General features: G+C 49.0%; 2 protein-coding genes across 5 annotated transcripts in view; one reads left to right on the plus strand and one right to left on the minus strand.

Annotated features, from left to right (window-relative positions):
- The window catches only part of KLHDC10 (kelch domain containing 10), a 33,015-nt gene extending 22,091 nt beyond the window's left edge, over window positions 1-10,924 (plus strand). For all 3 annotated transcript variants that reach the window (XM_050936939.1, XM_050936940.1, XM_050936941.1), the window contains 4 exons: window positions 125-191; window positions 900-947; window positions 2,883-3,022; window positions 5,119-10,924. In XM_050936939.1, coding sequence (XP_050792896.1) covers window positions 125-191; window positions 900-947; window positions 2,883-3,022; window positions 5,119-5,328 — 465 coding nt within the window. In that variant the 3' untranslated portion in view covers window positions 5,329-10,924. The remainder of the gene's footprint in view (window positions 1-124; window positions 192-899; window positions 948-2,882; window positions 3,023-5,118) is intronic.
- Window positions 10,925-15,543: 4,619 nt separating this feature from the next.
- LOC127043118 (uncharacterized) overlaps window positions 15,544-21,874 on the minus strand; it is a 36,103-nt gene continuing 29,772 nt past the window's right edge. The window contains exons 15-20 of one of the 2 annotated variants that reach the window (XM_050936874.1): window positions 21,246-21,358; window positions 20,619-20,767; window positions 18,735-18,829; window positions 17,725-17,803; window positions 16,890-16,998; window positions 15,544-16,247 (exon numbers count right to left, since the gene is read on the minus strand). In XM_050936874.1, coding sequence (XP_050792831.1) covers window positions 16,174-16,247; window positions 16,890-16,998; window positions 17,725-17,803; window positions 18,735-18,829; window positions 20,619-20,767; window positions 21,246-21,358 — 619 coding nt within the window. In that variant the 3' untranslated portion in view covers window positions 15,544-16,173. Of the gene's footprint in view, window positions 16,248-16,889; window positions 16,999-17,553; window positions 17,804-18,734; window positions 18,830-20,618; window positions 20,768-21,245; window positions 21,359-21,874 lie in introns of those variants that run through there. The other variant, XM_050936875.1, reaches the window with a different exon arrangement.

Consider the following 21,874-nt stretch of genomic DNA (forward strand, 5'->3'; position numbering starts at 1 on the left):
AATGGGACTGAAGGGTGCTCAGCACCAGACCAGGATTGGGTCTTGTGCCGGTAGCTGCCTCTCCCTATTAATTTTTTCCTGACAGCACCATATGAGCTAATGTGTCACCTTTGTCCTTCTTAAGATCCATGCATACAACCTTGAAACAAACACCTGGGAGGAAATTGCAACGAGACCTCATGAGAAAATAGGTACGTTTTGGGACTGCAGACTTCTTACTCTTTTAACTAAATGGGATGGCAGGGAGATTGCCTCCTAGGAGCAGATGACACTCAGAAGTTCAAAGCCTTTTGTAATGCTGCCATGTACGAACAGGTCTGCTGTACCTAACTCCGCTCACTTCATTACTCCAGCAGCTGGAACGAAGTGTTCTGAAGTCTTTTTAGCAGTTTTAACCTTGTCGTAAACTGGTAGAGTTGTGTGGTCAACCCCTCCCTGGAGCCAGAGCCAGACTGGCTTGTCATTTTCCCTGCTTCTGCCAGAAAAGTCACCCCCCTGCCCCAACTTCCCGAGTCTCCCGGCCCATTTAACAGTAGGGATGATCCCAGCTTACAGATCCCTGACTCCTGTCATCTTATACCAATCCAGAGATCACAGCTGGAGGTGGGGGGCTGTGAGATCTCCTCTGCCCCTGGAAAGTGGATTAGACTCACATTAACCATGTTGACCCTTGTGGGGGAGGGAGAGTACTTATTGCTGAAACCTGAAAAGTGGAGAATTTGGAAATCATGAAAGTGGCAGCCATGCGGTGGGCATTTTAAAAGAAGGGGGGGGAAATCGATTTTGTTTTTTCTCCCCCAAGTGAAGGAACTGGCTTATATCTGTATGACCCAGTGCTGAGCTGTTCCGTGGCATTTAGATTTCTCAGTTTGGTATTCATGACCATGCTCTTTTTGCAGGTTTCCCAGCAGCCAGGAGATGCCACAGTTGTGTACAAATAAAAAATGGTAAGAATAGCAATTGATCTGTTTCAATGCTTCATGTACACTTGAAGAGAACTTGCCCCAGCAGTGGTAAGAAATGGGATGGCGTGGTCTCTGTAATATGGGAAATGCTGTCTCAGATCCTACAGGAGACCCAAAGAAAAGCAACATTCAGATCTATGTGTGGTAATAAAGCACCCAGTCCAGCAAGGTACTTACCATCTTCTGTGGGGTTGAGGACACAGCACCTCATGGGATCAGCACCAGAGACTACAGGTTATCAAAAACCTTAACTTTCAATGGCAGTGAAGTGCAAGCAGCAGGAGGCGATACTACACATAGTAACTAAACTCTTTTGTGAACATCTTGTGCTCAGTGGAGCCAGCTGGATGCAGCTTAAGGAGTGTCTCTTACTACTTCCGGTCATTTAATTTCTGGAATATAACATACTTAATATATTAGGAATATGATTCTGAGGAGTCCAGAGCTATAGCGCAGCATATAAACTACCATTTTAGGCCTGGTCTACACTGGGGGTGGGGGGGGGGTCGATCTAAGTTACGCAACTTCGGCTACATGAATAATGTAGCTGAAGTCCACGTACTTAGATCGACTTACATGGTATCCTCATTGCGGTGAGTTGATTGCTGCCGCTCCCCCATCAACTCTGCTTGGCCTATCGCAGAGTACAGGAGTCAGCAGGCGAGTGCTCGGGGATCAATTCATTGTGTCTAGACTAGACGCGATAAATCAACCCCCGCTGGATCTGGCGGATAGTGTAGACCTATCCTTAGGTGGTGATTCGTCTTTGAATGTATTACAGCCTTGATATAGAGCAACACGTACGGTAGCTTTGAATATATACAGCACTTTACAACATAGCCGATAACATGATCCACGCTTACAAATGAGACTCCTTCCTCCCACCTGTCATTAACCTCTCTGCCCCAAGAAAAGAGCCAGAGTCAGAACTTTGAAATGGAATCCTGTAGCGATAGAATCATTTTGGGGTGTATCAGGCACAAGGGCCTTTTCATGATGGCCTATAAAGCTGTGTGCGGTGTACGGATTAGATTAACAGACAGTAGCAGAGTTGAACCTGGAACCGCTCATGCGGTAACAAAAAAGAGGCCATTTTATAAGCTTGCAAAGAAAACCCATTGAGCTTTCTTGGCCTGTGGTGGTGGACGTTTCTGCTCTCTTCTCCCCACTCCCTCCAGGTGATCTCGCTACAAATCTTACTTAGCTCCAGTACAGAGTTTGCAAGGTAGCCTTGGCGGGGGCGGAGGGCAAGCATAGGAGATCCATACGTACTTGTTTCGTAATGAGCGTTGGCCTACAGCCTTGTGAATTGCCTCTGACAACGTTTAGATCCTCTCTGTAGCCCCAGCACTCCACGTAACACTTCTGCACTCCTAGTTCAGCAGCCACGCAAGCTGTTAAAGTAATAACTCATGCAGCTTCTGAGGAAATTGAAGTTAAAATAGTGACCCTTAACTTCCAAATCTTTCAACTGAGGCTTACATGTTAAAAGAAATGGGAGCCTAATCAAACCACACAATTAATCTAATCTCAGATTGATTTTAAGACTTTTTTTAAAGCAGGAACCCTTGAGCATGGGTGCTGCCCTCACTTTGCAGGCCGCGGCAATTCTATCTTGTACCTCACCATGTAAGCAACTGCTGTAATTGCCGTCTGGCTGTTGGGGGCACACGTGGGCTGGGAGGTGGTATGTGGATAAGTGAATGGGAGGGGAGGTGTCCACATGATCTGTTATCTCTGGTCTCTATCGTGATTGTTCTGAGAAGCTCTTTATTGCTCACATAGATTGTAAAGTGGTCGTTCTTTCTAGAGAATCAATTACTGTGTGTACTGTAACTCTTAAATGGATTGGCCATGGCTGATCATCATGCTAGACTGGTCTCTAAGCATTGTGCGGTGGCTGTCCCTTTTCTATAGATGTGTTTGTCTGTGGGGGATATAACGGAGAAGTAATATTGGGAGACGTCTGGAAGCTGAATCTTCAAACTTTCCAGTGGGTGAAACTCCCAGCTGTCATGCCTGAACCAGTTTATTTTCACTGTGCTGCTGTCACACCAGTAAGTGGCTGTAGTCTCTCTCATCCCTATGTGCCTTGTTAGATGTAGCTTACTTAATTCATGCACTTACTTATTCGGACACTTGTGTGGGTCTGGAATATAGATTCCAAGGCCAGAAGGGACCATTGTGATCATCTCGTCTGACTTCCTGTATAACGCAGGCCAGAGAACTTTCCTGATAAAATTCCTAGAGCAGAGCTTTTAGAAAAATAACCAGTTTTGATTTAAAAATAGCTGGTGATGGAGAATCCACCACAACTCCTGGTAACTTGTTCCAGTGGTTAGTTAGCCTCACTGTTAAAAACACACACCTTTATTTCCACTCTGAATTTGTCTAGCTTCATCTTCCAGCCATTGGCTCATGTTATGCCTTTCTCCGCTGGACTGAAGAGCCCGCTATCAAATATGCTTCCCATGTAGATACTTCTAGATTGCAATCAAGTCAGTCCGCAGCCAGGATTCGAGCTTTACAATGTATGGCATGGAGCCACTGGCATCAGTAAAGAGGAACATCTTCAGTGGACTTAAACCAAAATCCAGCATACAGGAGAGAGTAAGGCCAGAGATAAATTCCTGCCTTTTGACCAGGAATTCCCTGTCATCGTGACTGTATACCCAATGGGGTGGTCTCTGGCTGCCACGGCACACAGCATGCAGTGCTTCCAGAAAGCAACGATGTTGTTCTAGTCTTCAGATTGCGTTAGCCCAAAGTAATGATTTGTCTCCGAACATCAGTCGCCTAGTCTATAAAAACCAACCCATTGCTGTGGGCTTGCCCCACTGAGGGATTGCAGGGAGTTGAAGGTGAGCAGGTGTCTTGAGGGGACATTCACAGCATTAAGTGGGCAAGCATCAGCACGCATCCTCCAAACCTGTTCGGCAATCCTGGATCAGCTGTAGGAGCCATTCCTAACTAGCTATTGCATAAAGATGATTTGGTATCCTTTACATGACTCACTATGACCAGGGATTTGGAGCAATCAAATTTTTGAATTGCTCTGCTCCAGCTCCGGGCAAAAACCTACTGGTCCGCACTCCAGCTCCAGGCTCCGCTCCAAAGCCCTGACTGACACAGTCTTAAAGGGTCACTCTTGGGACTTCTGGTGATATTAATACATGTTATTGTATTTGTAAGATTCTGTACAGCAGTGGTCCCCAACCTTTTCCAGACGAAGGACCATGGCGGCGGTCAAGCATCCACTGAAATTGGGTGGCATTTTGGCAGTGACGCGTCTGGATGACGCTGCTTGCGGCCAACAAGCGGCATCATCCAGAGTGGCATTTCAGCAGATGCTTGACTGCCAGCCAGGACGTGGGCACATTTAGATGCCCCCGTGGGCACCATGGTGCCTGCGGGCACCACGTTGGGGACCCTTGCTCTACAGGTTTTACCTTTCTAGCTTTCACCAATAGAGGTTGGTCCGATAAAAGATAGTACCTCACCCACCTTGTCTCTCTAAGCTTTCCCTTTGTCCTAGTCATTCATCCCTTAGACATAAATCTGAGTGACTTTAGTGGGACATCTGGGAATAATGGTTACAGCAACAGGCTCCCCCATACGTAATCTAACAAGCTGTCTCTTCTAATGGCCCTCAAAATTACATCATTTTTCTATATCAGCAACACTGGTGTCCATCCCATCCCTGGAATAGGGTATAAGTTGTGCTCCCTCTGCCGGCTCATCAGTAGCACAGCACATTATAACTTACCTTGAAATCAGAATGACTTCTTGGTTCTAAAGATGAAATAGAAATGTAGGGCTGGAGTAGCCCGCAAGAGGTCAGCTAGTCCATCTTCTCACTGAGGCAGGACCATCCCTGACAGGTGTTTGTCCAACCTGTTCTTAAAAACCTACAGTGATGGGGATCCCACAACCTCCAGTGCTTAACTAACATGATAGTTGACAAGTTTTTCCTAAATCTCCCTTGCTGCAGAGTAAGCCCATTGCTGTGTGTCCAAATGCTTGGTTCTCTCCAAATGTGGATGGCAGGCTTCTTCTGAGAAGCACACGAGCCTCAGAAGTGTAGCCCCACACGTGGTGAGCTTAGATCTGTGTGAGAACATGAGTAACTTCCCTGTTGTCCTGTTTCCACCAGGCTGGCTGCATGTACGTCCACGGAGGGGTGGTCAACATCCATGAAAACAAACGGACTGGCTCCTTATTTAAGATGTGGCTAGTAGTCCCCACCCTCCTGGAACTGTCATGGGAGAAGCTGTTGGGATTCTTCCCTCATCTAGCAACTCTTTCCAGATCGCAGCTTTTGCACCTTGGCCTCACACAGGGACTCATTGAGCGATTAAAATGAGAGCTCTTCTCCATTCTCACTCTGCCCTGGAAACACTAAAGAGACCCCTCCCCCAACCCTTTATGGATGCCGCTGCTAAGGAGACGGGAGGACCCTGCTCTCAGCGCCCAACTCAGCAAATACATCGGATGCCTTTCTGTGAATGTTGATCTGGCGTTTATGGAAATCCGCTTTTTTATTTATGGATCTCTCGAAACACATCGGGAACGAAGATGCTGTTCAGAACTCGTTCAGAACGTACAGCCACCAACCTGCTATTAGCACATGCCTGCAGCCTAATAAATGCAGGGAAGGGTCTTAGAAATTGTGACAGCTCCTGCTTACACATGATGTTTAACTTATTGTTTCTAAAGATGCATTTAACTGAGTAGGAACCGCTAACGGCAGCAATTCAACCACATGCTGAATGAACAGTCCAATTCCCATTTGCTCATGGCAGCATCCGTCCTCTGAATGCCCAGACTGGCTCTGCCGCTGTATAGCATTCACTGCCTGAAGACTTGCATGTGATCATCGTCTTTGTGTTCTGGGAGATGGCTGGCACGTGGGAGCAGCAAACGAAGATGGCCTGCGCAGTTTAAAATTTCGGTGCAGGGTGTAGTGGTTTTAAGCAACAGTGTAATTGTTCCTCACCTTTTCATATTGAAAGTCTGCCTGGAAGGGTGGTGAAAAATCGCCGCTTACAGACTACTGTGTAGTTTTCTCTAAACAGGTGGTGGGAAGGGGCAGTGTGTTCTGCTGAATCTTCCCACGCTGCACTCTGAAAAAGCTAACTGAGGAAACTTACTATATCGATTTTAAAGCTGTCTTTACCCTTAAGTATGTCATGTCCTCTGTATTCAGGGGCTAGTCCATCTGTGCCAACTCAACATTCATTACCCAAGCATAACCTGGTAGCCTGTTTTTTTTTTTTCTCTCCAGCATTGGAATTTTCTCTGAGCTGCCTGTCCAATGCTTTGTTTTATTCCTTTTGTGGGGGGCTTTTTTTTTTTTTTTAACTTCTGTGGACAGTTGCTTCCGGGGAGCTGCAAAATGAACAGCTCATTTTTTCCACAATGTTGTTTTAAAAACATGCGGGGAGGAATAGCTTGTCTCTTGTGTCACTGTGAATGCGGTTCGCCTTTCTGCAAAAGTGGGAAAGGAAGAGAGGTCGATTTCCTGGGCATCTTTCTCTTCGTGCTCCATGTCACTGTGAACCCAGCTCCAGAGCATGTACCTAACTGGCCGTCAAACGTGGAGCAGCTGAACTAGGCGGAGGCATTGGGTTTAAACATAACAATTGTATTTCTGAGACCATTTTTGTTAAGTGCCTTTTTTAGTAGTTTTTCCAAATGACTCTCCCCCTCCAATGTCCAAAGCCAATGTTAGAGGTTCTGCTTTTCTTTGAAGAGGCTGTGGTAGTTAAATAAATCCCAATAACAAACCCCACAGGATGGATCTGAAGGCTGATGAGTCCCTGCAGCTACTTTGTTCTCCCAGCTCTGCTGCTCAGTAACTACCTAATATCTGTTGTGCTGTAAGGTGCCCCAAGTTTCCTTTGCAGATTCCCGTGCCCTGTCATTTTGGGTCAGTGTTTTACCATAATTTAGCTTCTTCCTTTCATGGGCTCAGCGAAATAAGGGATGTGGTAGCTTTTCAAATGTAAACATCTTTCAGTGCCTTGTAATTCAAACCCTGTGTGTTTGCTCTGCGCTTTCAGTGCTGTTAACTGTGCTGTCTTAGCCCCCTTCAGTGCAGTTTAGCAGGATTCTGTCAGCTGCAAGGAGAAACTAGATGTCTTCTGAGCCTGCAGGATGGCTGATGATAATATCAGAGACCTGCTTAAGACCCCCTGTGTGGTTTCTCCTTATACCCAGGTAGGATGCTGCTAGTGTCACTTGATGGCCAGCATTTTGGCCTCACGGCCTCCCAGGTTTGTTGGCTAGTCTCATCAGTCTTCAGAGGAGGATCCCCATGGGCAGAACATGTTCGTCCAGGGCATGCAACGGCATTTCACTTCACTTTCTGTCCTGTCTCTGGGTACTAGTCTGAGCGACAACAGATGACGCTTCCACCCACTGGCATTGCTGCATGCTGCTGTCTGAACGGAGAGCTCCCGATGGAACTGGATGTCGGGGACTAATAGCCAGATAAGCTCATCGGTATCTAGCTGTACAGGTTCTATGGGCAGGTGGCTGTTTTGTAGTAATATTGCCTAAGATGTCGAGCTAGTGAGCCCTCAATTCCTGAGCTCCCAGTCTCTGTTCAGTGACCGAGGCTGCCATGTGTGAGAGCTCACTAAGACGTTTGAAACTATTCTCCTAACCCCACTTCCAGAAAGCTCTCAAGGCCTGACTCAATGCTTCCATCCACCTGAGACTTTCCCTTTGGCCTTATTCTGGTGGCTCCCGTCTTCTCTTGCAAAGATCTCACGTCTACACCAAGTCTTGGGGTCTCCCATTTGATCAAGAGCATCGTGTTAGAGTGGCTATGTAGCACAAGGGCTGGCTCTTTCTTCCCGAATCCCCGGTGCTTCTTCGCCTGAGTGCTCTTCCATTCCTCCAACAATTCCGAAGGCAGCGTGAAGAGGGATGTAGTGGATCTATATACACGCACACTCCTGCTCTAGATGCTCTTGTCAGCTGCCTTGTGGGCTCTGCTTTACGTTGGCCTTCCGAAGAATGTTTGTGATGTGCCTTGCCGATGCCGTTCCTGACTTAAAACGCACTGGCAGCAACACAAATTTACCCCTGCCTCTTGCAGTCTTTGTAATCGACTTTCAGTACTGCAGATTCTTACTTTTACTACAGATCTCTAAGTGCAATATGGTCAATGCAACCAGATGGCGCGTGGTATGTAGTGTTTTGGTGAAGCTAGAACATAGGTCCCTACTGCACCTTGATACTTCGGGTCATGTTCACTTACCTCTTCTACACTAGCTCCTGGGGCTACAGATGAGGATCCTCCTCTCCCAGTGCCTTCTGTGGGAATTGGATCGTGCGAAGAACATCAAGGATTGAGCCCGTTTCATCCTCTCCATCGCAGACTGATAGTCTGATCTGTTAATGCTTTGATGGTCTCCCTGCATCTCCTTCCGCTTCCTCAAAATAAAGTGAAGCAACAGCGATTCTCCACTTGAGAAGAATAGTCTCCTCTGAGTTGCTGAAATAGGGGAACTGTATCCTTTATTAACACTGTACTTTCCAGTGAGCTCTGAAATGTGAATAGAAATACCCAGTATTGCTGGGTGGGTTTCCAAATATAAAAATAGTGCTGGTATGTGAAGGGACGGGGTTAAGATGAGCCATTTAATCTGCCGAATAAGAGGACTTGAAATACTGCAAAACTAGCTGCATACTGCAGAGAAACATTTTTCCTGCATAGTACAGTAAGTGTGGTTGAAACACTGTTTTACATCAAACGGTTTCAACTACATTTTCCTCTCCCTCCTGTTGCTGCTAACTTCCTTTGCTTGGTCCTGCTGATTTGTCAAGAGAAAACCACCTTTCCCTGCTCCTGTAACAGCAGAACAGGATCTCTTCCCAGATTCCAAGCCTCATTTGCAGCCCTGACGGGTGAGATGTTTGGAGCAGTTTTGTGTATTGTCCTAAGCGATTAAAAGCGAACAGCAAAGCAAAGCTTTACCAACCAGCTGAGACTGTAAAGGGTGCCTGCGCAGGCTTAACTAGAGGTCTTGTGTTTTATAATCACAGGTCAGTAGTTCTTGCCTGGCATTTCCACTGTCCAGAGTTTGGTTCCCCTGTGGTAACTGACAGCTTCACTGTGCTGCCTGAAACAGGTGACCCTGTTCTGGGACGGACAAACAGACTTTTGACGACTGTTTTGCTTTTTCGATTGTGCCTCTTTAAAGACTCGCAGGTGCCCTGTGAGCTCCTGCTCGTTTTCAGCCTTTCTGGTTTATCTGGAGGATTTGAGTAATAAAAGTTGTCATTATCTCTAAGCAATATGAACTTTGTCACATTAGAAAACAGCCTGGTACCAAACCCTGTGAACAGCTGGAGCAGGGCCTGTTGCGGGGGAGTTCTACGGAGCCTGATAAAGGGTTAGTGGCATTGTACAAGGGGAGGATACGTTCCTGCCACAGCTCCGTAAAGAACGAGTTCCAAGCACTGCTCTTGCTCTTCCTTCCCAGGGAGGTGGGCGAGTTTCCCAGTTTGCTTTGTTTCAGGAGGTCAGTACTGCTGCTAGGCCAGCTGAGGCAGATACACTGGCTAATTCAGTCGGTTAGGCTGTTTCTACATGTTAGGGGCGAATAACCCTCTAACTCCTGGGCTTTGCCATTGCTTAAAGAAACAGGGTTGCAAGTGTTGCAGCCTATTCCCTCCCTGCCCCAAGTGATGCAGAGTTCCCCCAGCTAACGGCTTGAGTGGGCGTTGGGGCTCAGCACCTCTGAAGTATAAAAGAGGTCCAGGGTTGAAGTCCTTACTTGGCTTTTCCTCTGGGAAAAAGCCATGAGTAATGACCGCAGGGTTCGGTCTCCTGTAACTAAAGTAACCCAAGTCCTAGTCCTAGAGTGACCGTATGCCAAAGACAGGCTCACAGCAGGGCTCTGAGAAAATGTTACAGCTCCTCTGAAGGGAGGTCTCCTGGGGAAATAACAAGAGATGCTGTCATGTCAATATCTCTTTAGATTCCAAGTGTGCAGCTTCAAATCTGTAGGTGGTTCCCGTGGTGCCAGGTTGACTAGCAGTTACCGCCCTGCTCCAAGCAGGCTCTGCCTCTACTTGCGTCTTTGGGCAGAAACTGTCGAGTAACAGAGCATTGAGAGCGCTGGGCCAACACGTGTTCAGCTGTGAGGGGATTGCTACACAAAACCAAACGCTCGTCTTTCCTGCATCCGATATTCCAAGCCTAGAACAACGCAGGATGCAGGAGTTGTGCTCCTCCCCCCATGTTTACAACGCGTGCTGGCCATAGAGCTGTTGCTGTGAAATGTCATGTTCTCATCACACAACACTAACGCAATTGCATGCTCCCTCTCTGTGGCTCGTCTCCATTTATAGCCACTTTAACATGGGGACTGAGCCCCGTGGGTAAGGAGGGAACTGTTGCTGTGACTTTTTTATTTGTATCAGATCTGATGCTTTTTAATCCTCCACTTCATTGCCCCCCCCCCCAATCAAAAGCCATTGGCAGCCAGTTCTAGACACTAGGAGACCCAAGAGCGCAATGTTCTCGTGCTATTCGGGATGGGTGCAGAGTCCAGTGTGAAGTTCCCCTAGCTGTAGGGGATGAACGGGGGAAAAGTCTGCTGTGTAAATGCAGTTTCTTTATTTGGTGTTAAGGAATGAACCAGTGCTGTCTTTCCGGGGGCTGGGGGGAGCATTTGGCCAGCCTCTGTTTGCCTGACATTGTCGGTGCACCCCAGTCCTGTTCATGTGTTTCGTGTGGGAGTCTGCTATGCATGCAGTAAGTGGTGGTCACTCCTCCTTTCCCTGTGCCAACATCCCGTGGGGTGAAGCTGTGCTGGGTTGGCGGGAGGGCAAAGGGCTGACTAAGAGATGTACTTGCCTGTATTTATGGACCTTGTCAGTGTTTTGTTGTGTTTTTTTTTTTTAATTAAAGATCCAATTAAAAAAACCCTCTGTCCAAATCACATGCTTTGTCCTTTAGCCTCTCCTTTTCCTCTGGTGTTTGCCATTTGTGTTGGCTCAGTCTCTACCCTGGCCAAGGGTGCAGCGTTCAGCTCAGTTGCTTCACAGCAATGGACCTGGCGTTGCTGTCTTGAGGGAGACAGGGTAGATTCTTACTGGGGGACTTTACATGCCTTATAGCACTTTCTATCCAAGGCTCTAAGCACACAGCTTGTAAGAGTAGGGCTAAAGCAGTGGTCCCCAACCTTTTCCTCTGGCAGGCGCCAGAGGAAGGACCACTGAGGCGATGGAGCACCTGCAGAAATTCGACGGCAACGCCTCTCGCTGACGCCGCTTGCTGTCGACAAGTAATGTCATCCAGAGGCGTCCCTGCTGAAATGCTGCTGAAATTTGGCAGGTGCTCTCCCGGGGGCCAGGACACAGGTGCATTAAGATGCTCCCACGGATGCCACGTTGGGGACCCCTGGGCTAAAGTGTGTTACTCAAAGATAGCTCAGAAAGCCGCTTCCTCTATGCCCCCAGAGTTTGGTTTCCCACTTTGGTTGAAAACCTAATCTGAGACCCCAACCCTCCTGGTATCACCCTTTTATTAAGTATGCTACTAGCATCCACTACGCCTCTAGGACACAAGGTAATGTTGCAAGATAGAAACAATTCTGCATTGTTTAAAGTTTCTTCCAGTTTGAACCTTAGCAGTCTGAGTCTTGATGCAGTCTTGCTCCATCCCATAGTCTTGCATGCTAGCATCTGCTAATAAATATTAATAGCATTTCTACCCTCAGTCCCTTGCAACTAACCCTCTGAATGCTCCTGTGAGGTACGTATTATCCCTGTATGGCTGAAAAGTAGCCTATGTCAAAGCAGAATTGGGAGTGGAGGAGTTCGTGTCTTTAAATCCTAGGCCTGAGCCCAGGCCTCACCCTTGCTGAGATCTAGAAGCTATCAGGGCAGAACTCTCCTTCCCAGAGAGTAGTTATCAGTGGTTCGCAGTCAAGCTGGAAGGGCATATCGAGTGGGGTCTGGTTCTGTTCAGTATCTTTGTCCATGAGTTAAATAATGGCACAGAGTATGTGTATAAAGTTTGTGGACAATACCAAGCTGGGAGGGGTTGCAAGTGGTTTGGAGGACAGGATTAAAATTCAGAATGATCTGGGCAGACGGTCTGAAGTAAATAGGATGAAATTCAATAAGCACAAATGCAAAGTACTCCACTTAAGAAAGAACAATCAATTGGACACATACAAAATGAGAGATGACTGCCTAGGAAGGAGCACTGCAGGAAGGGATGTGGGGGTCGTAGTGGATCACAGGCTAAATGAGTCAACAGTAATGCTGTTGCAAAAAAGCAAACATTCTGGGATGTACTGTAAGATAAGAGAAGTAATTCTGCACTACTCTGTGCTGATTAGGCCTCAGCTGGAGTATTGTATCCAATTCTGGGTCCACATTTCAGGAAAGATGTGGACAAATTGGAGGAAGTCCAGGGAAGAGCAACAAAAATGATTAAAGGTCTAGAAAACATGACCTAGGAGGGAATATTGAAAAATTTTGGTTTGTTTAGTCAGCAGAAGCAAAGGCTGAGAAGGGAACATACCTTTTCAACTACATAAAAGGTTGTTACAAGGAGGGAGAAAAATTGTTCTTAACTTCTAAAGCTAGGGCAAGCAGCAGGGGGCTTAAATTCCAACAAGTGGTGTTGAGGTTGGACATTAGGAAAAACTTCCTAACTGTCAGGATGGTTAAGCACTGGAATAAATTGCCTAGGGAGGTTGTGGAATCTCCATCACTGGAGATTAAGAGCAAGTTAGACAAATGTGTCAGGGCTGGTCTAGCAAATAGTCCTGCTGTGAGTGCAGGGAACTGGACTAGATGGCCTTTTGGGGTCCCTTCCAGTCTTATGGTGTCACTGAAGCCTATGCTTTAGTAGCCAATGCAGGTATCTTGTTTCCTGAGTCTCATCAACATTAAACTAGCTCACCCTAGTTTTCCATGCATGTACTGGTGCATTAGTGCACAAGCCTTGCCAGCACTTCTGCACGTGCACTTCCTCTGTGTGTGTTGCTGTGCTGGGCCACTGTCCCAGGGGAGCTCCAATGTGGAATGAAATTGCTGCAAGTCCAGTTACACTCATGCAGGAGTGCCTGTTCTCACCACTAGTGATCACCTGTCAAGCAGAATCCATGCAAGCCTGACAGGTGCCTTGGTTCTTTAACCCCCTGACAGAGCAGCAATGGCAGAGACACCCTTTATGTAAGCTATGGATCTGTATCACTGCAGGAGTAGGGAATTTGCTTTATTGCAAACAAACTTAGTGCTGGAGGTTGTACTAGGAAACTGCTGGCTCTAGTGCCTGTTAATGCCACTGAACTATCCCCTGGCTCCCTTGCTAGGGTCCTTAGCAAAAGCCCTTGGCCCATGAAGAAAGGAGACCTTGGGATGGAGATGTGGTTTCATGGCAGATGCTTTTTCTCTTAAAAAACAAAAGACTTGCTCACAGCTTTGGAATAGTGAAGGCAAATCCTCTGTTGGTTTGTGGGTGGGTGATAAGGTGACAGACAGCAAGCATGAAAAATCAGGGGTGGGAGTAATAGGAGCCTATGTAAGAAAAAGTCCCAAATATCAGGACTGTCCCTATAAAATCAGGACAGTTGGTCACCCTAGTGGGAGATATTTGCCCCTAGCTTTACCTTGCTCATTCACAGACAAGCACAGAACTCAAGCTAAGTGAAAGACTAAATCCAGGCCTCTGGTTGGTTGTTTTTTTATTTAAGGCAACAGCTGACAGGATGTGGAGTGGTTCACATCTGCTGGTCTGTACTTTCAGTTCACTCAAAAGGGGCTAGAGTTCATGCCCCTGTAAGCCCATGCTGAAAGCAGCAGGGGAAGGGGAGCTTTGTCCTACAGCAGCCCATGGAAGGCAAGAGCCAGCTGTGTAACAGCAAATCAAAGCCCTGTATCTTTAGAGTCGCTCTATCCTAGGGCAGTGGGGTTGGGGGGGGCGGCTGCAGACATTCCCTGCATTTGCTTCTCCCCCTGGCCTCAGGAAGTGAAAGCAGTTACTGTCTCTCCTGTGCTCAATGCTATCAGCCAAGGAGGCAACAGCCTGTGGGGAGTAGGGGAGGGAAGAGAGCTAGAGGCACAAGTCTCCTGTAGCAATTAGATCACTCCTTGAAGAATATCAGCATCTCCACATTACTGTTAAACCACCTGCTCCTGTTACCATTACTATTAGTGCAAGGGTTAGTAAGGGTGGGTTGTGCAGGTAAAGCCCTGTACAAACCCACAAACCCTGATGATTGGGGTGGGGGGGAAGTAGAGTGGGGGGGTTAATCTGGATTTTTTCAGATACTCCAGGGGAACCAATTTGGGAAATAATCCTTTTAAGGAGCAATTTGGGATGTAAAGTCAGGTACCCCAGAGAAGGAAGCTTTGGGTGCCTGTGCTTAGCTCAACTCCCAGGCACTGATGGTTCTAGGCTGGCACCTGCTGCACAGGGGTAGTGTTTTGTCCTCATTCAGTGAGCAGGCCCAGGACTTATTTACCACCCTCTCTAAAAACTGCACTAATTTCCTTCCCCCGTTGCTACAGCACTGGCCCCACTGTCACTGCTCCCCACGTGATCTTCACCTTAGGCCAGGGAGGTGGTATTAGCCACAAGGCAAAGCTAGCGAACAGGCACATGAAGGCCAATGTTGTGAGGGTCCATTAACTGCAGGCACCCTCCGGTGACCCCAATAGCCTGACTTTGCAGCATATCTAGCACAGTATGGCCAAAGCCCTGCTTCATTTGCTCTGTGAGTGCCAGGAAGTTTAGCCCCAGCTGCTCTAGTTCAGTTTCAGTGTCTAGCATCCTGCCACAGCCTTCCTCTAGAGGTAGGGAGAGAAGCTCCCTCCCCCAGGTCATTAGGCACAGTGGAAGTTAGGGTGCCTGATTTGAAGCAACACAGGCTTGAGGTTGTAGCACACACTGTTTTGAAACACAAGGGAGCAACTTGTGGCAAGCATGCTCTTAACCGACGAAGAAGACACCAAAAGCTTAAAGAGCTACAGCAGCTGCTAGCTTATTTATACCCCAGCACACAGATTTAATGCTAATACAGACAGCTCTGCCCAAGCATTGCTGCTGCAGCTGGGGCACAGGCTATAACCACCTTGTTAGAGCAGGGAGGGAAGATTTGAGAAATGGCTTCTCACCGAGAAGCCCTGAACCAGAGTAGGGAGCAGCAGATTGGCCAATTGGCTCCAGCAACAAAGTTTAACTAGGACTCACATGACAGAAGCATCTGTTCTAGCCCATTCTCCCTTCTGGTCTGTACTAGCAGAGGCAGAAGATAGACTCCTAATAGAGGACAGAGGCCCTGAGTGATGGAAGGATATTTACTCCAAGGAAGGGGTCTCTTACCAGTTAGCTTCCGCAACCTCACATGGGTCGTGCTACATGGAGAAACTGAACATCAGGTCTAAGAACCTGTATTGTCCCTGAGCAGGGTAGCGGCGTGAAGAACCCAGGTAGGTCAGTCAGCTACAATCTCCCACATCCCTGCATATGGCTGCCTGCAGAGAGCCTTGTTTGCCCCCTTTGGATACAGGACCAGATCAAGTTTCTACAAAACTGCTTTAATCAGAACAGTTGGGGTGTAGGGGAGGAAGAGAAACAGGGTTCATTTCAAGTTACAGCAAAAAACCACTTGTGTTATTTCTACAAGCCAGAGTTGGAAGTTGCCATGTCCATGACAAGCAGGTACCTTCTATCCTGGGAGGGCAGGACATGGCTCTTTTCAAGTCAGCACCTTGGAGAGGGCAACCCCTTTCCCAGCAGCCGCAGGAGAACAGTGCATCCTTCAGAGTCTAAAGCCAGTCAAAGGAGAACTCTTCTGTTCCTCAAAAGCCTTTGCCAACAACAGATCTCCCTCTAGCCACAATCCCAGACCGAGCTGCACTTTAGTACACAAGGCAGCATTCTGGCATTAAGGTGTCTTCTTGGGTTCAGAAGGAGTGACCGGATGAGCAAAACACCCCCCCCCCTTTTCCAGTGCTTAGCAATTCCCAATTCAATCCCATCTTTTCAAACAGCTGTTGAAGGAAAAACAAAACTCCAGCAGCAGGTTCTTTAGCTTCATGCAACAAATGGTTTTAGAGTAAAACCAGGCCAGCCGAGTCCCTGAGAAAAACACTCAACATTTCTTAACAGAAGCTGCCCTGGGGGGAGTCTTCTCCCAAGGTGAGAACACAAGGTCCATGGAGTCAGGCCTCAGCAGCCAGCAGGGGAAGGAGCAAAAAAATACACAGCTAGGAGGATGACGTAGACCATCACCAGCACTGTACCTGGGGGAGTGAGAACCGCCGTGGTTAGGAGCTAGAGGGCTGGCTCAGCGGTGAACAAGATTTAGGAAGGTGGATTTTGCACTAGATGGAGCAGCTGCCAGTCTGCTCAGGACAGAATCTGCAAGTTCACACTGGGACAAGTGCTCCAGGCTGTAAAACTACACTGTAATCTCAAAGTTAAGGGACTGTTTAAGCCCACATTTGAGAGCCAGATAACAGTAGGTCGTGACAAAACCTTCTTTGGAGCAGCTTCGTGTGGGGATTGAGTCATCTACCAGTTAGAAGAATCCACTTTACTCCTGGATCTACCACTCCTGGGACAACAGATTTAAGTTCCAGTTACTAGGCCAGTTAATTGTGGACATCCACCACATCATGAATGATCAGATGGTCTGGAGCTTCTACTGGAGGAGATTGGCACAAAGGAAAGGGCCACTCTTGGCTCTGCTCCCAGGGTGGGATTGCAGTTTAGAGCAAATCGGATATGGAGTCAGAGACAGACATGGGACACAGTGACACCCCTTCTACACAGTCAATCCCTGTCCCTGAAGGAGCCTGCTCAGGAAGCATGGGGATGTTTGTGAGCAGCTATGGGAGGAGCTGGAGAGGATTAAAAAATTCTCAAATAATCTTGGAAGTTACCTTGGAAGTAGTCGCACTTGCCATCCATGAAGATGTAGTTCATGAGAACCACGCTGAACATGCTGGAGTAGACATGGAGGTCACTGAAGACAAGTATGAAACCTGTAGGCTGTGGAAAGTTAGAGAGCAGCTTTTAAACCCTGGGCATTTCAGCCACAATTATGCCCTGCAGGGACCGTCAGTGACTTCAGAAAGCTTGTTCTGCCATTAAGACAGTCCTAGTTCCTCACCCAGAGACTCCTGAAAGATTGTTCCACCCACTACTACACACTGTACCTGCAGCAGTGTGGATAAACAAGCTATGCACATAGTACAAAAACCCTCACAGGAAGCTTAGTATTTTAAAGTCAATGATCAGGAGAAAAATGTATTAACCTGCCACGTTCCCAATCCCTGCTGGACAGGGGGAAAGACAGTTTTTCGTCACTCTGGTTCACGCGTATTAGCAAGAATCTCACCCCTCTCATCTGCTCCCCTTTAAAAAGCTAATGAGCATGTTAGACAGTGAGGGGAGTTAATTTGACTGTGCCGTCAACCCACTGCGGACTAGTGACTGGCTCTCCAAAACTCAGATGCTGGTGGGGGCGGGGACCCTGCCTTGCAACTGCCTACACCGTTCCTGCTTTAAAACTAGCACAACTCAATCACACCATTTCTCCAGTACCTTTTGCCAACACTAGCACATGTTCCTATCTGAGTGACATTCTTAGGTGTGCAGCTGTCCCAAACCCCTGCAACCAGGGGTGCTTCCTCCTGCCCCAGAGCCCCAGTGGCCACAAGCAGAGTGGAGAAAACAGCAGTAACCATGAAGTCTGGCTCCAGCTCCATTACTTACGTAGAAGACCGTGAAGAGCACCAGGATGGGTATCTGTAACATGCAGACCTGGACAGCAATACAGCTTCCAATCTCAATACTATGGAGGAGGAGCAGAGATACCATAAATTAACCTGCACTTGAGGCTTCTAAACACAGCATTAAAGTTTTGCTGAAGTGCGATCTGAAAGTAATTTCTCGCAGAAGTGTTTAGAGCCCAGCGTGGAATAGGAGGATCCATTTCATTATATTGCACTCTGCCTGCACGCAGTAACACCGGTCACAAGTTTGAGGGGGTCCAGCTTTCAGGAAGGGGCAGTGCTGTGTATCCTTGAGCAGAGTGGGAGGGGCATGTTAGATTTCGATAGGAAAAGGGCATTTTGGGGGGATCCGTTTCCAACATGGGCTGCAGACCAGGTAAATCCTGCCTTATGGATTCTAGTACACTCACTCAGTGACACCTTCCCACCAAGGGACCAGTACGAGATGCAGTGCACCAAGAAACACCCCTGGGGTCTGGCACATACGTGGCAGCACCTTTCAGACTGGCTCTTCTCAGTGCATCTCCAGTTGCTGGGAGGGAGAGAGCTGAGATACTTCACCCTGGAGTTTGTACTGGGCCGTTTTAGACTCTAGGAAGACTGGACCCTCTCCGCTTTAAATAATTGGGACAAGGAGCAGATGGCTCCTTCCCCTAGATACCATCCTTAGAAGCCAAGACTTTATTACAGCGAGCAGTGGAGAGCCACTGACACCTCCCCATGGAAATCCACTGCTGGCGAACGCTGGAGAGTCTCTTGGTGCGTCAGATGAAGTGGTCCCCATGATCAAGTCCAGCTCCTGGGTGAGCTAGAGCACTAGCCGCATGTCCCAGCTGCTCAGATCATTAAAGGGAGTTTCCTGCTAGGGAACATGGTGACGAGTTCAGCATCTGTCCATTTGCTCTACTGGAAGCCAAGGGCTAGGACTAGCCTCCAGCAACTCATGCCGGCTATTGCAGAAGCCCTGCCAGGTTCAGGGGACTCGCTCACCTCAAGCTCAGGTTGTTCTGCAGGGCAAACTGGATTCCATTGACTATCTCCGGGAGCTCGGGCACCATAGCCAGCACGGTCACCCCAATGAAATACTGCCAAGGAGAGCAAGATGAGTCAGCACAGAGCTAGCTAACTCCACAGCCACGCCAGGGCTGCTGGCTGCGCTCAGTGGAGCAGGGAGCTCCTGTTACCTGTAACTATCCCTCACCTGTCCCTTCCTGCAGAGACCGATTTCACAGCCTCTCAGAACATTAGCTCCTTGGGAGAGTCGCTATCCTAGAGTGGGTATAGATCCAAAGCAAGAGGTCCCCCGGGGAACACGGCACAACGTCGTGTCTACATGGGGTTCTAGGGAGCATCCTCACATGGCAAGTGCACCCTTCAGAAATGCATCCAACTGGAGGGGATACTACATGAACGATGGTGATGGGTTTGAGCCCCCCCCCAGGGTAAGAGCACAGACTGCCCCCTCTAGGGGCTACTTCCCCACCTGGCAGTGCAGGCACTCTGGTACAGAAGAGAACGAGACATTCATGGAGGATGGGTCTATCAATGGCTACTAGCCAAGATAGTCAGGGATACAGGCTCTGGGTGTCTAAGCCAGTGGTTCTCAACCTTTCCAGACTACTGTTGCTCCACCACCCATGGGGGAAGCCAGAGCCCCATCACCCGCGGCTGAAGCATGTAACTTAGCTTTGCGGGGCCCTCTGTGGTGAGGCCCCAGGTAACTGCCCTTCTTGCCACCCCCTAAGGCTGGCCCTGCAGTAGCAACCCCCCTAAATCTGTCCCTTGACTTGCCTGGGGGTTGCAACCCCCAGGTTGAGAAACACTGATCTAGAGGAATTGCTGTACCCCCAGAAGACCTCTGTGTACCCCCAGAATAATAGAATATCCAGGTTGGAAGGGACCTCAGGAGGTCATCTAGTCCAACCCCCTGTTCAAAGCAGGACCAATCCCCAACTAAATCCCAGCCAGGGTTTTGTCAAGCAGAGCCTTAAAAACCTCTAAGGATGGAGATTCCACCACCTCCCTAGATAACCCATTCCAGTGCTTGACCACCATAGAATATCAGGGTTGGAAGGGACCTCAGGAGGTCATCTAGTTGAACTGCTGGTTGAGAGCCACTGTCCTAAGCCTCTGACTGCCAGAAGCTGGGAGTAGATACCAGGAGATGGATCACTTGACGATTACCTGTTCTGTTCATTCCCTCTGGGGCACCTGGCACTGGTCACTATCAGAACACAGGATATGGGGCTAGACGGACCATTGGTCTGACCCAGTCTGGCTGTTCTTATGACAAACTAGCCTTCCTAGTCTGACACAGCATTCGGTGCACTAGCCCCATTCAAACCCAGTCACGTGACTGAACTGTCTCAACTCTCCCGTGACTGAGCCAGAGGCTTCCCCTTCAGAAGTTCGGGTGTCAGCAACCCAGGATCACCTGTCAGGGAAGGGGCCACTGCAAGTGAGTAGAGACTGAACCTCATGAAAGGGAGCTTGAAAACCACCATAGTCCAGCTCTCTGCAGAGAGAGTACATGTTGGTTAAGGCCTGTATTAGGCCAGGCTCTTCCTGCTAGTCACTAAGCAGTCCCAAATCCAAACCTACCATGGTAACATGGTTACATGGCCCACTGGCTGAGCATCTGGCAAGTTCTTAAACTGGGGCCATCGGGCTGGATCCCAAAGTAATGCCATTTATCGTGAGATCGGCATCAGGCCCTAAAGCCTGCTCTGGGTAGGGGGGCTCTGGGTTTTAGGTTTATCCCCATGTATTCCAATCCAGGCTTTATGGGGCTACTTCTCCACTCTGCTGTGGTTCCCTGCAGGGTGGCTGCAGCACCACAGGCCCGTGGACCTGGGCAGGCAGAAGGCTCCTTACCTGAGACACGGTGGAGTTAGTGAGGATGGGGCTGATGTGCTCCGTGGCTAGGTCAGCGCAGGCCGACATGCACAGAGTGGAGAGCAGGAGAATGATCAGGGCCCTGCAGCGGGACCAGTGGACCACGGCGCTGTGATGGTGACCAGGCACTAAAAGCAAGGAGGCATGTGAGCAGAGACCCCCCCTAGGCACAGATCTGGGCTCAGCAATAGGAACAGGCCCCATCTACCCATCCCCACTCAACTGCTGCAGCCTCTTGACATGATCAGCTGCCTCTGGGTTGGTCCCTCCAGGGAAAGGGAGAAATTACTGCCCAAGCTTTGGGTGGACACAGCTTTGCTCCCCAGGGGTCTCCAGTATTCCATCAAGGTCTGGGGGTTAAAGCCCCTGCACCCACCCACTGCGTTACTCAGGCACTTCCACAGCATTCCAGGGCCAGGTCCCACCCCCACTTTGTGCGCAGAACCAGCACCAAGGCCAGGAATAGAACCCAGGAGTCCTGGCTCCCAGTCCCCTGCTCTGGACAGCAGAGAGCACTGAATCCCTCTATCGCTCTCCCGTCCTTTCTATACTGGGCCAGAGGAAAGGTCAGCCCAGCGCTCTGGGCCAGCCGCGTTAGGTACTTACTGGGGCAGTCGCTGATGTGAATGTCGTAGATGTGCGAGTGAGTCTTCAGGGTGAAGAAGAGGCCGATGATGTAGGCGGCAGGAAGCACGAGGGACACAGTGTACACCAGGGGCCTGCAACACACCACAGCTGCAGGGAGCTGGAAGGAGAACCCCCTGTTTCCCCCCTCCCAGCAGCTCCTAGAAATTCACCTCTGGCCCTTCCCCGAGGGGGGCAGGGGGAAGGGGTTTGCTGCCTTTGGCCAGGCTGGTTTTGGTCACTCTATGATAACTGGGGGCGGGGGTCACAGACTCTCAGAATATCAGGGTTGGAAGGGACCTCAGGAGGTCATCTAGTCCAATCCCCTGCTCAAAGCAGGACCCATCCGCAACTAAGATGGGTGTTACTGTCTGTGCACGCCTCCCCCCCCACCGCCAGGCTCAAGGTGCTCAATCTTCAGGGCTCTGGCAGCCCCTAAAGCCAGTTGGCTGCTAGAGGGTTTTTCCCACCTGATGTCAGCCAGAGCCCTTCCCCCTCCCTCCCCTTCTCTCCACTAACCCTTTGCATGCCGGGCCTTGCTTTTGCAGCAACCCAAGGGGATGCAGCAGATGGGGATGTACCTCATTCACACAAGGGCCCCCCCAAGGGGG

This window comes from Gopherus flavomarginatus, chromosome 1 (assembly GCF_025201925.1).
Source record: "Gopherus flavomarginatus isolate rGopFla2 chromosome 1, rGopFla2.mat.asm, whole genome shotgun sequence".
Lineage (NCBI taxonomy): Eukaryota > Metazoa > Chordata > Testudines > Testudinidae > Gopherus > Gopherus flavomarginatus.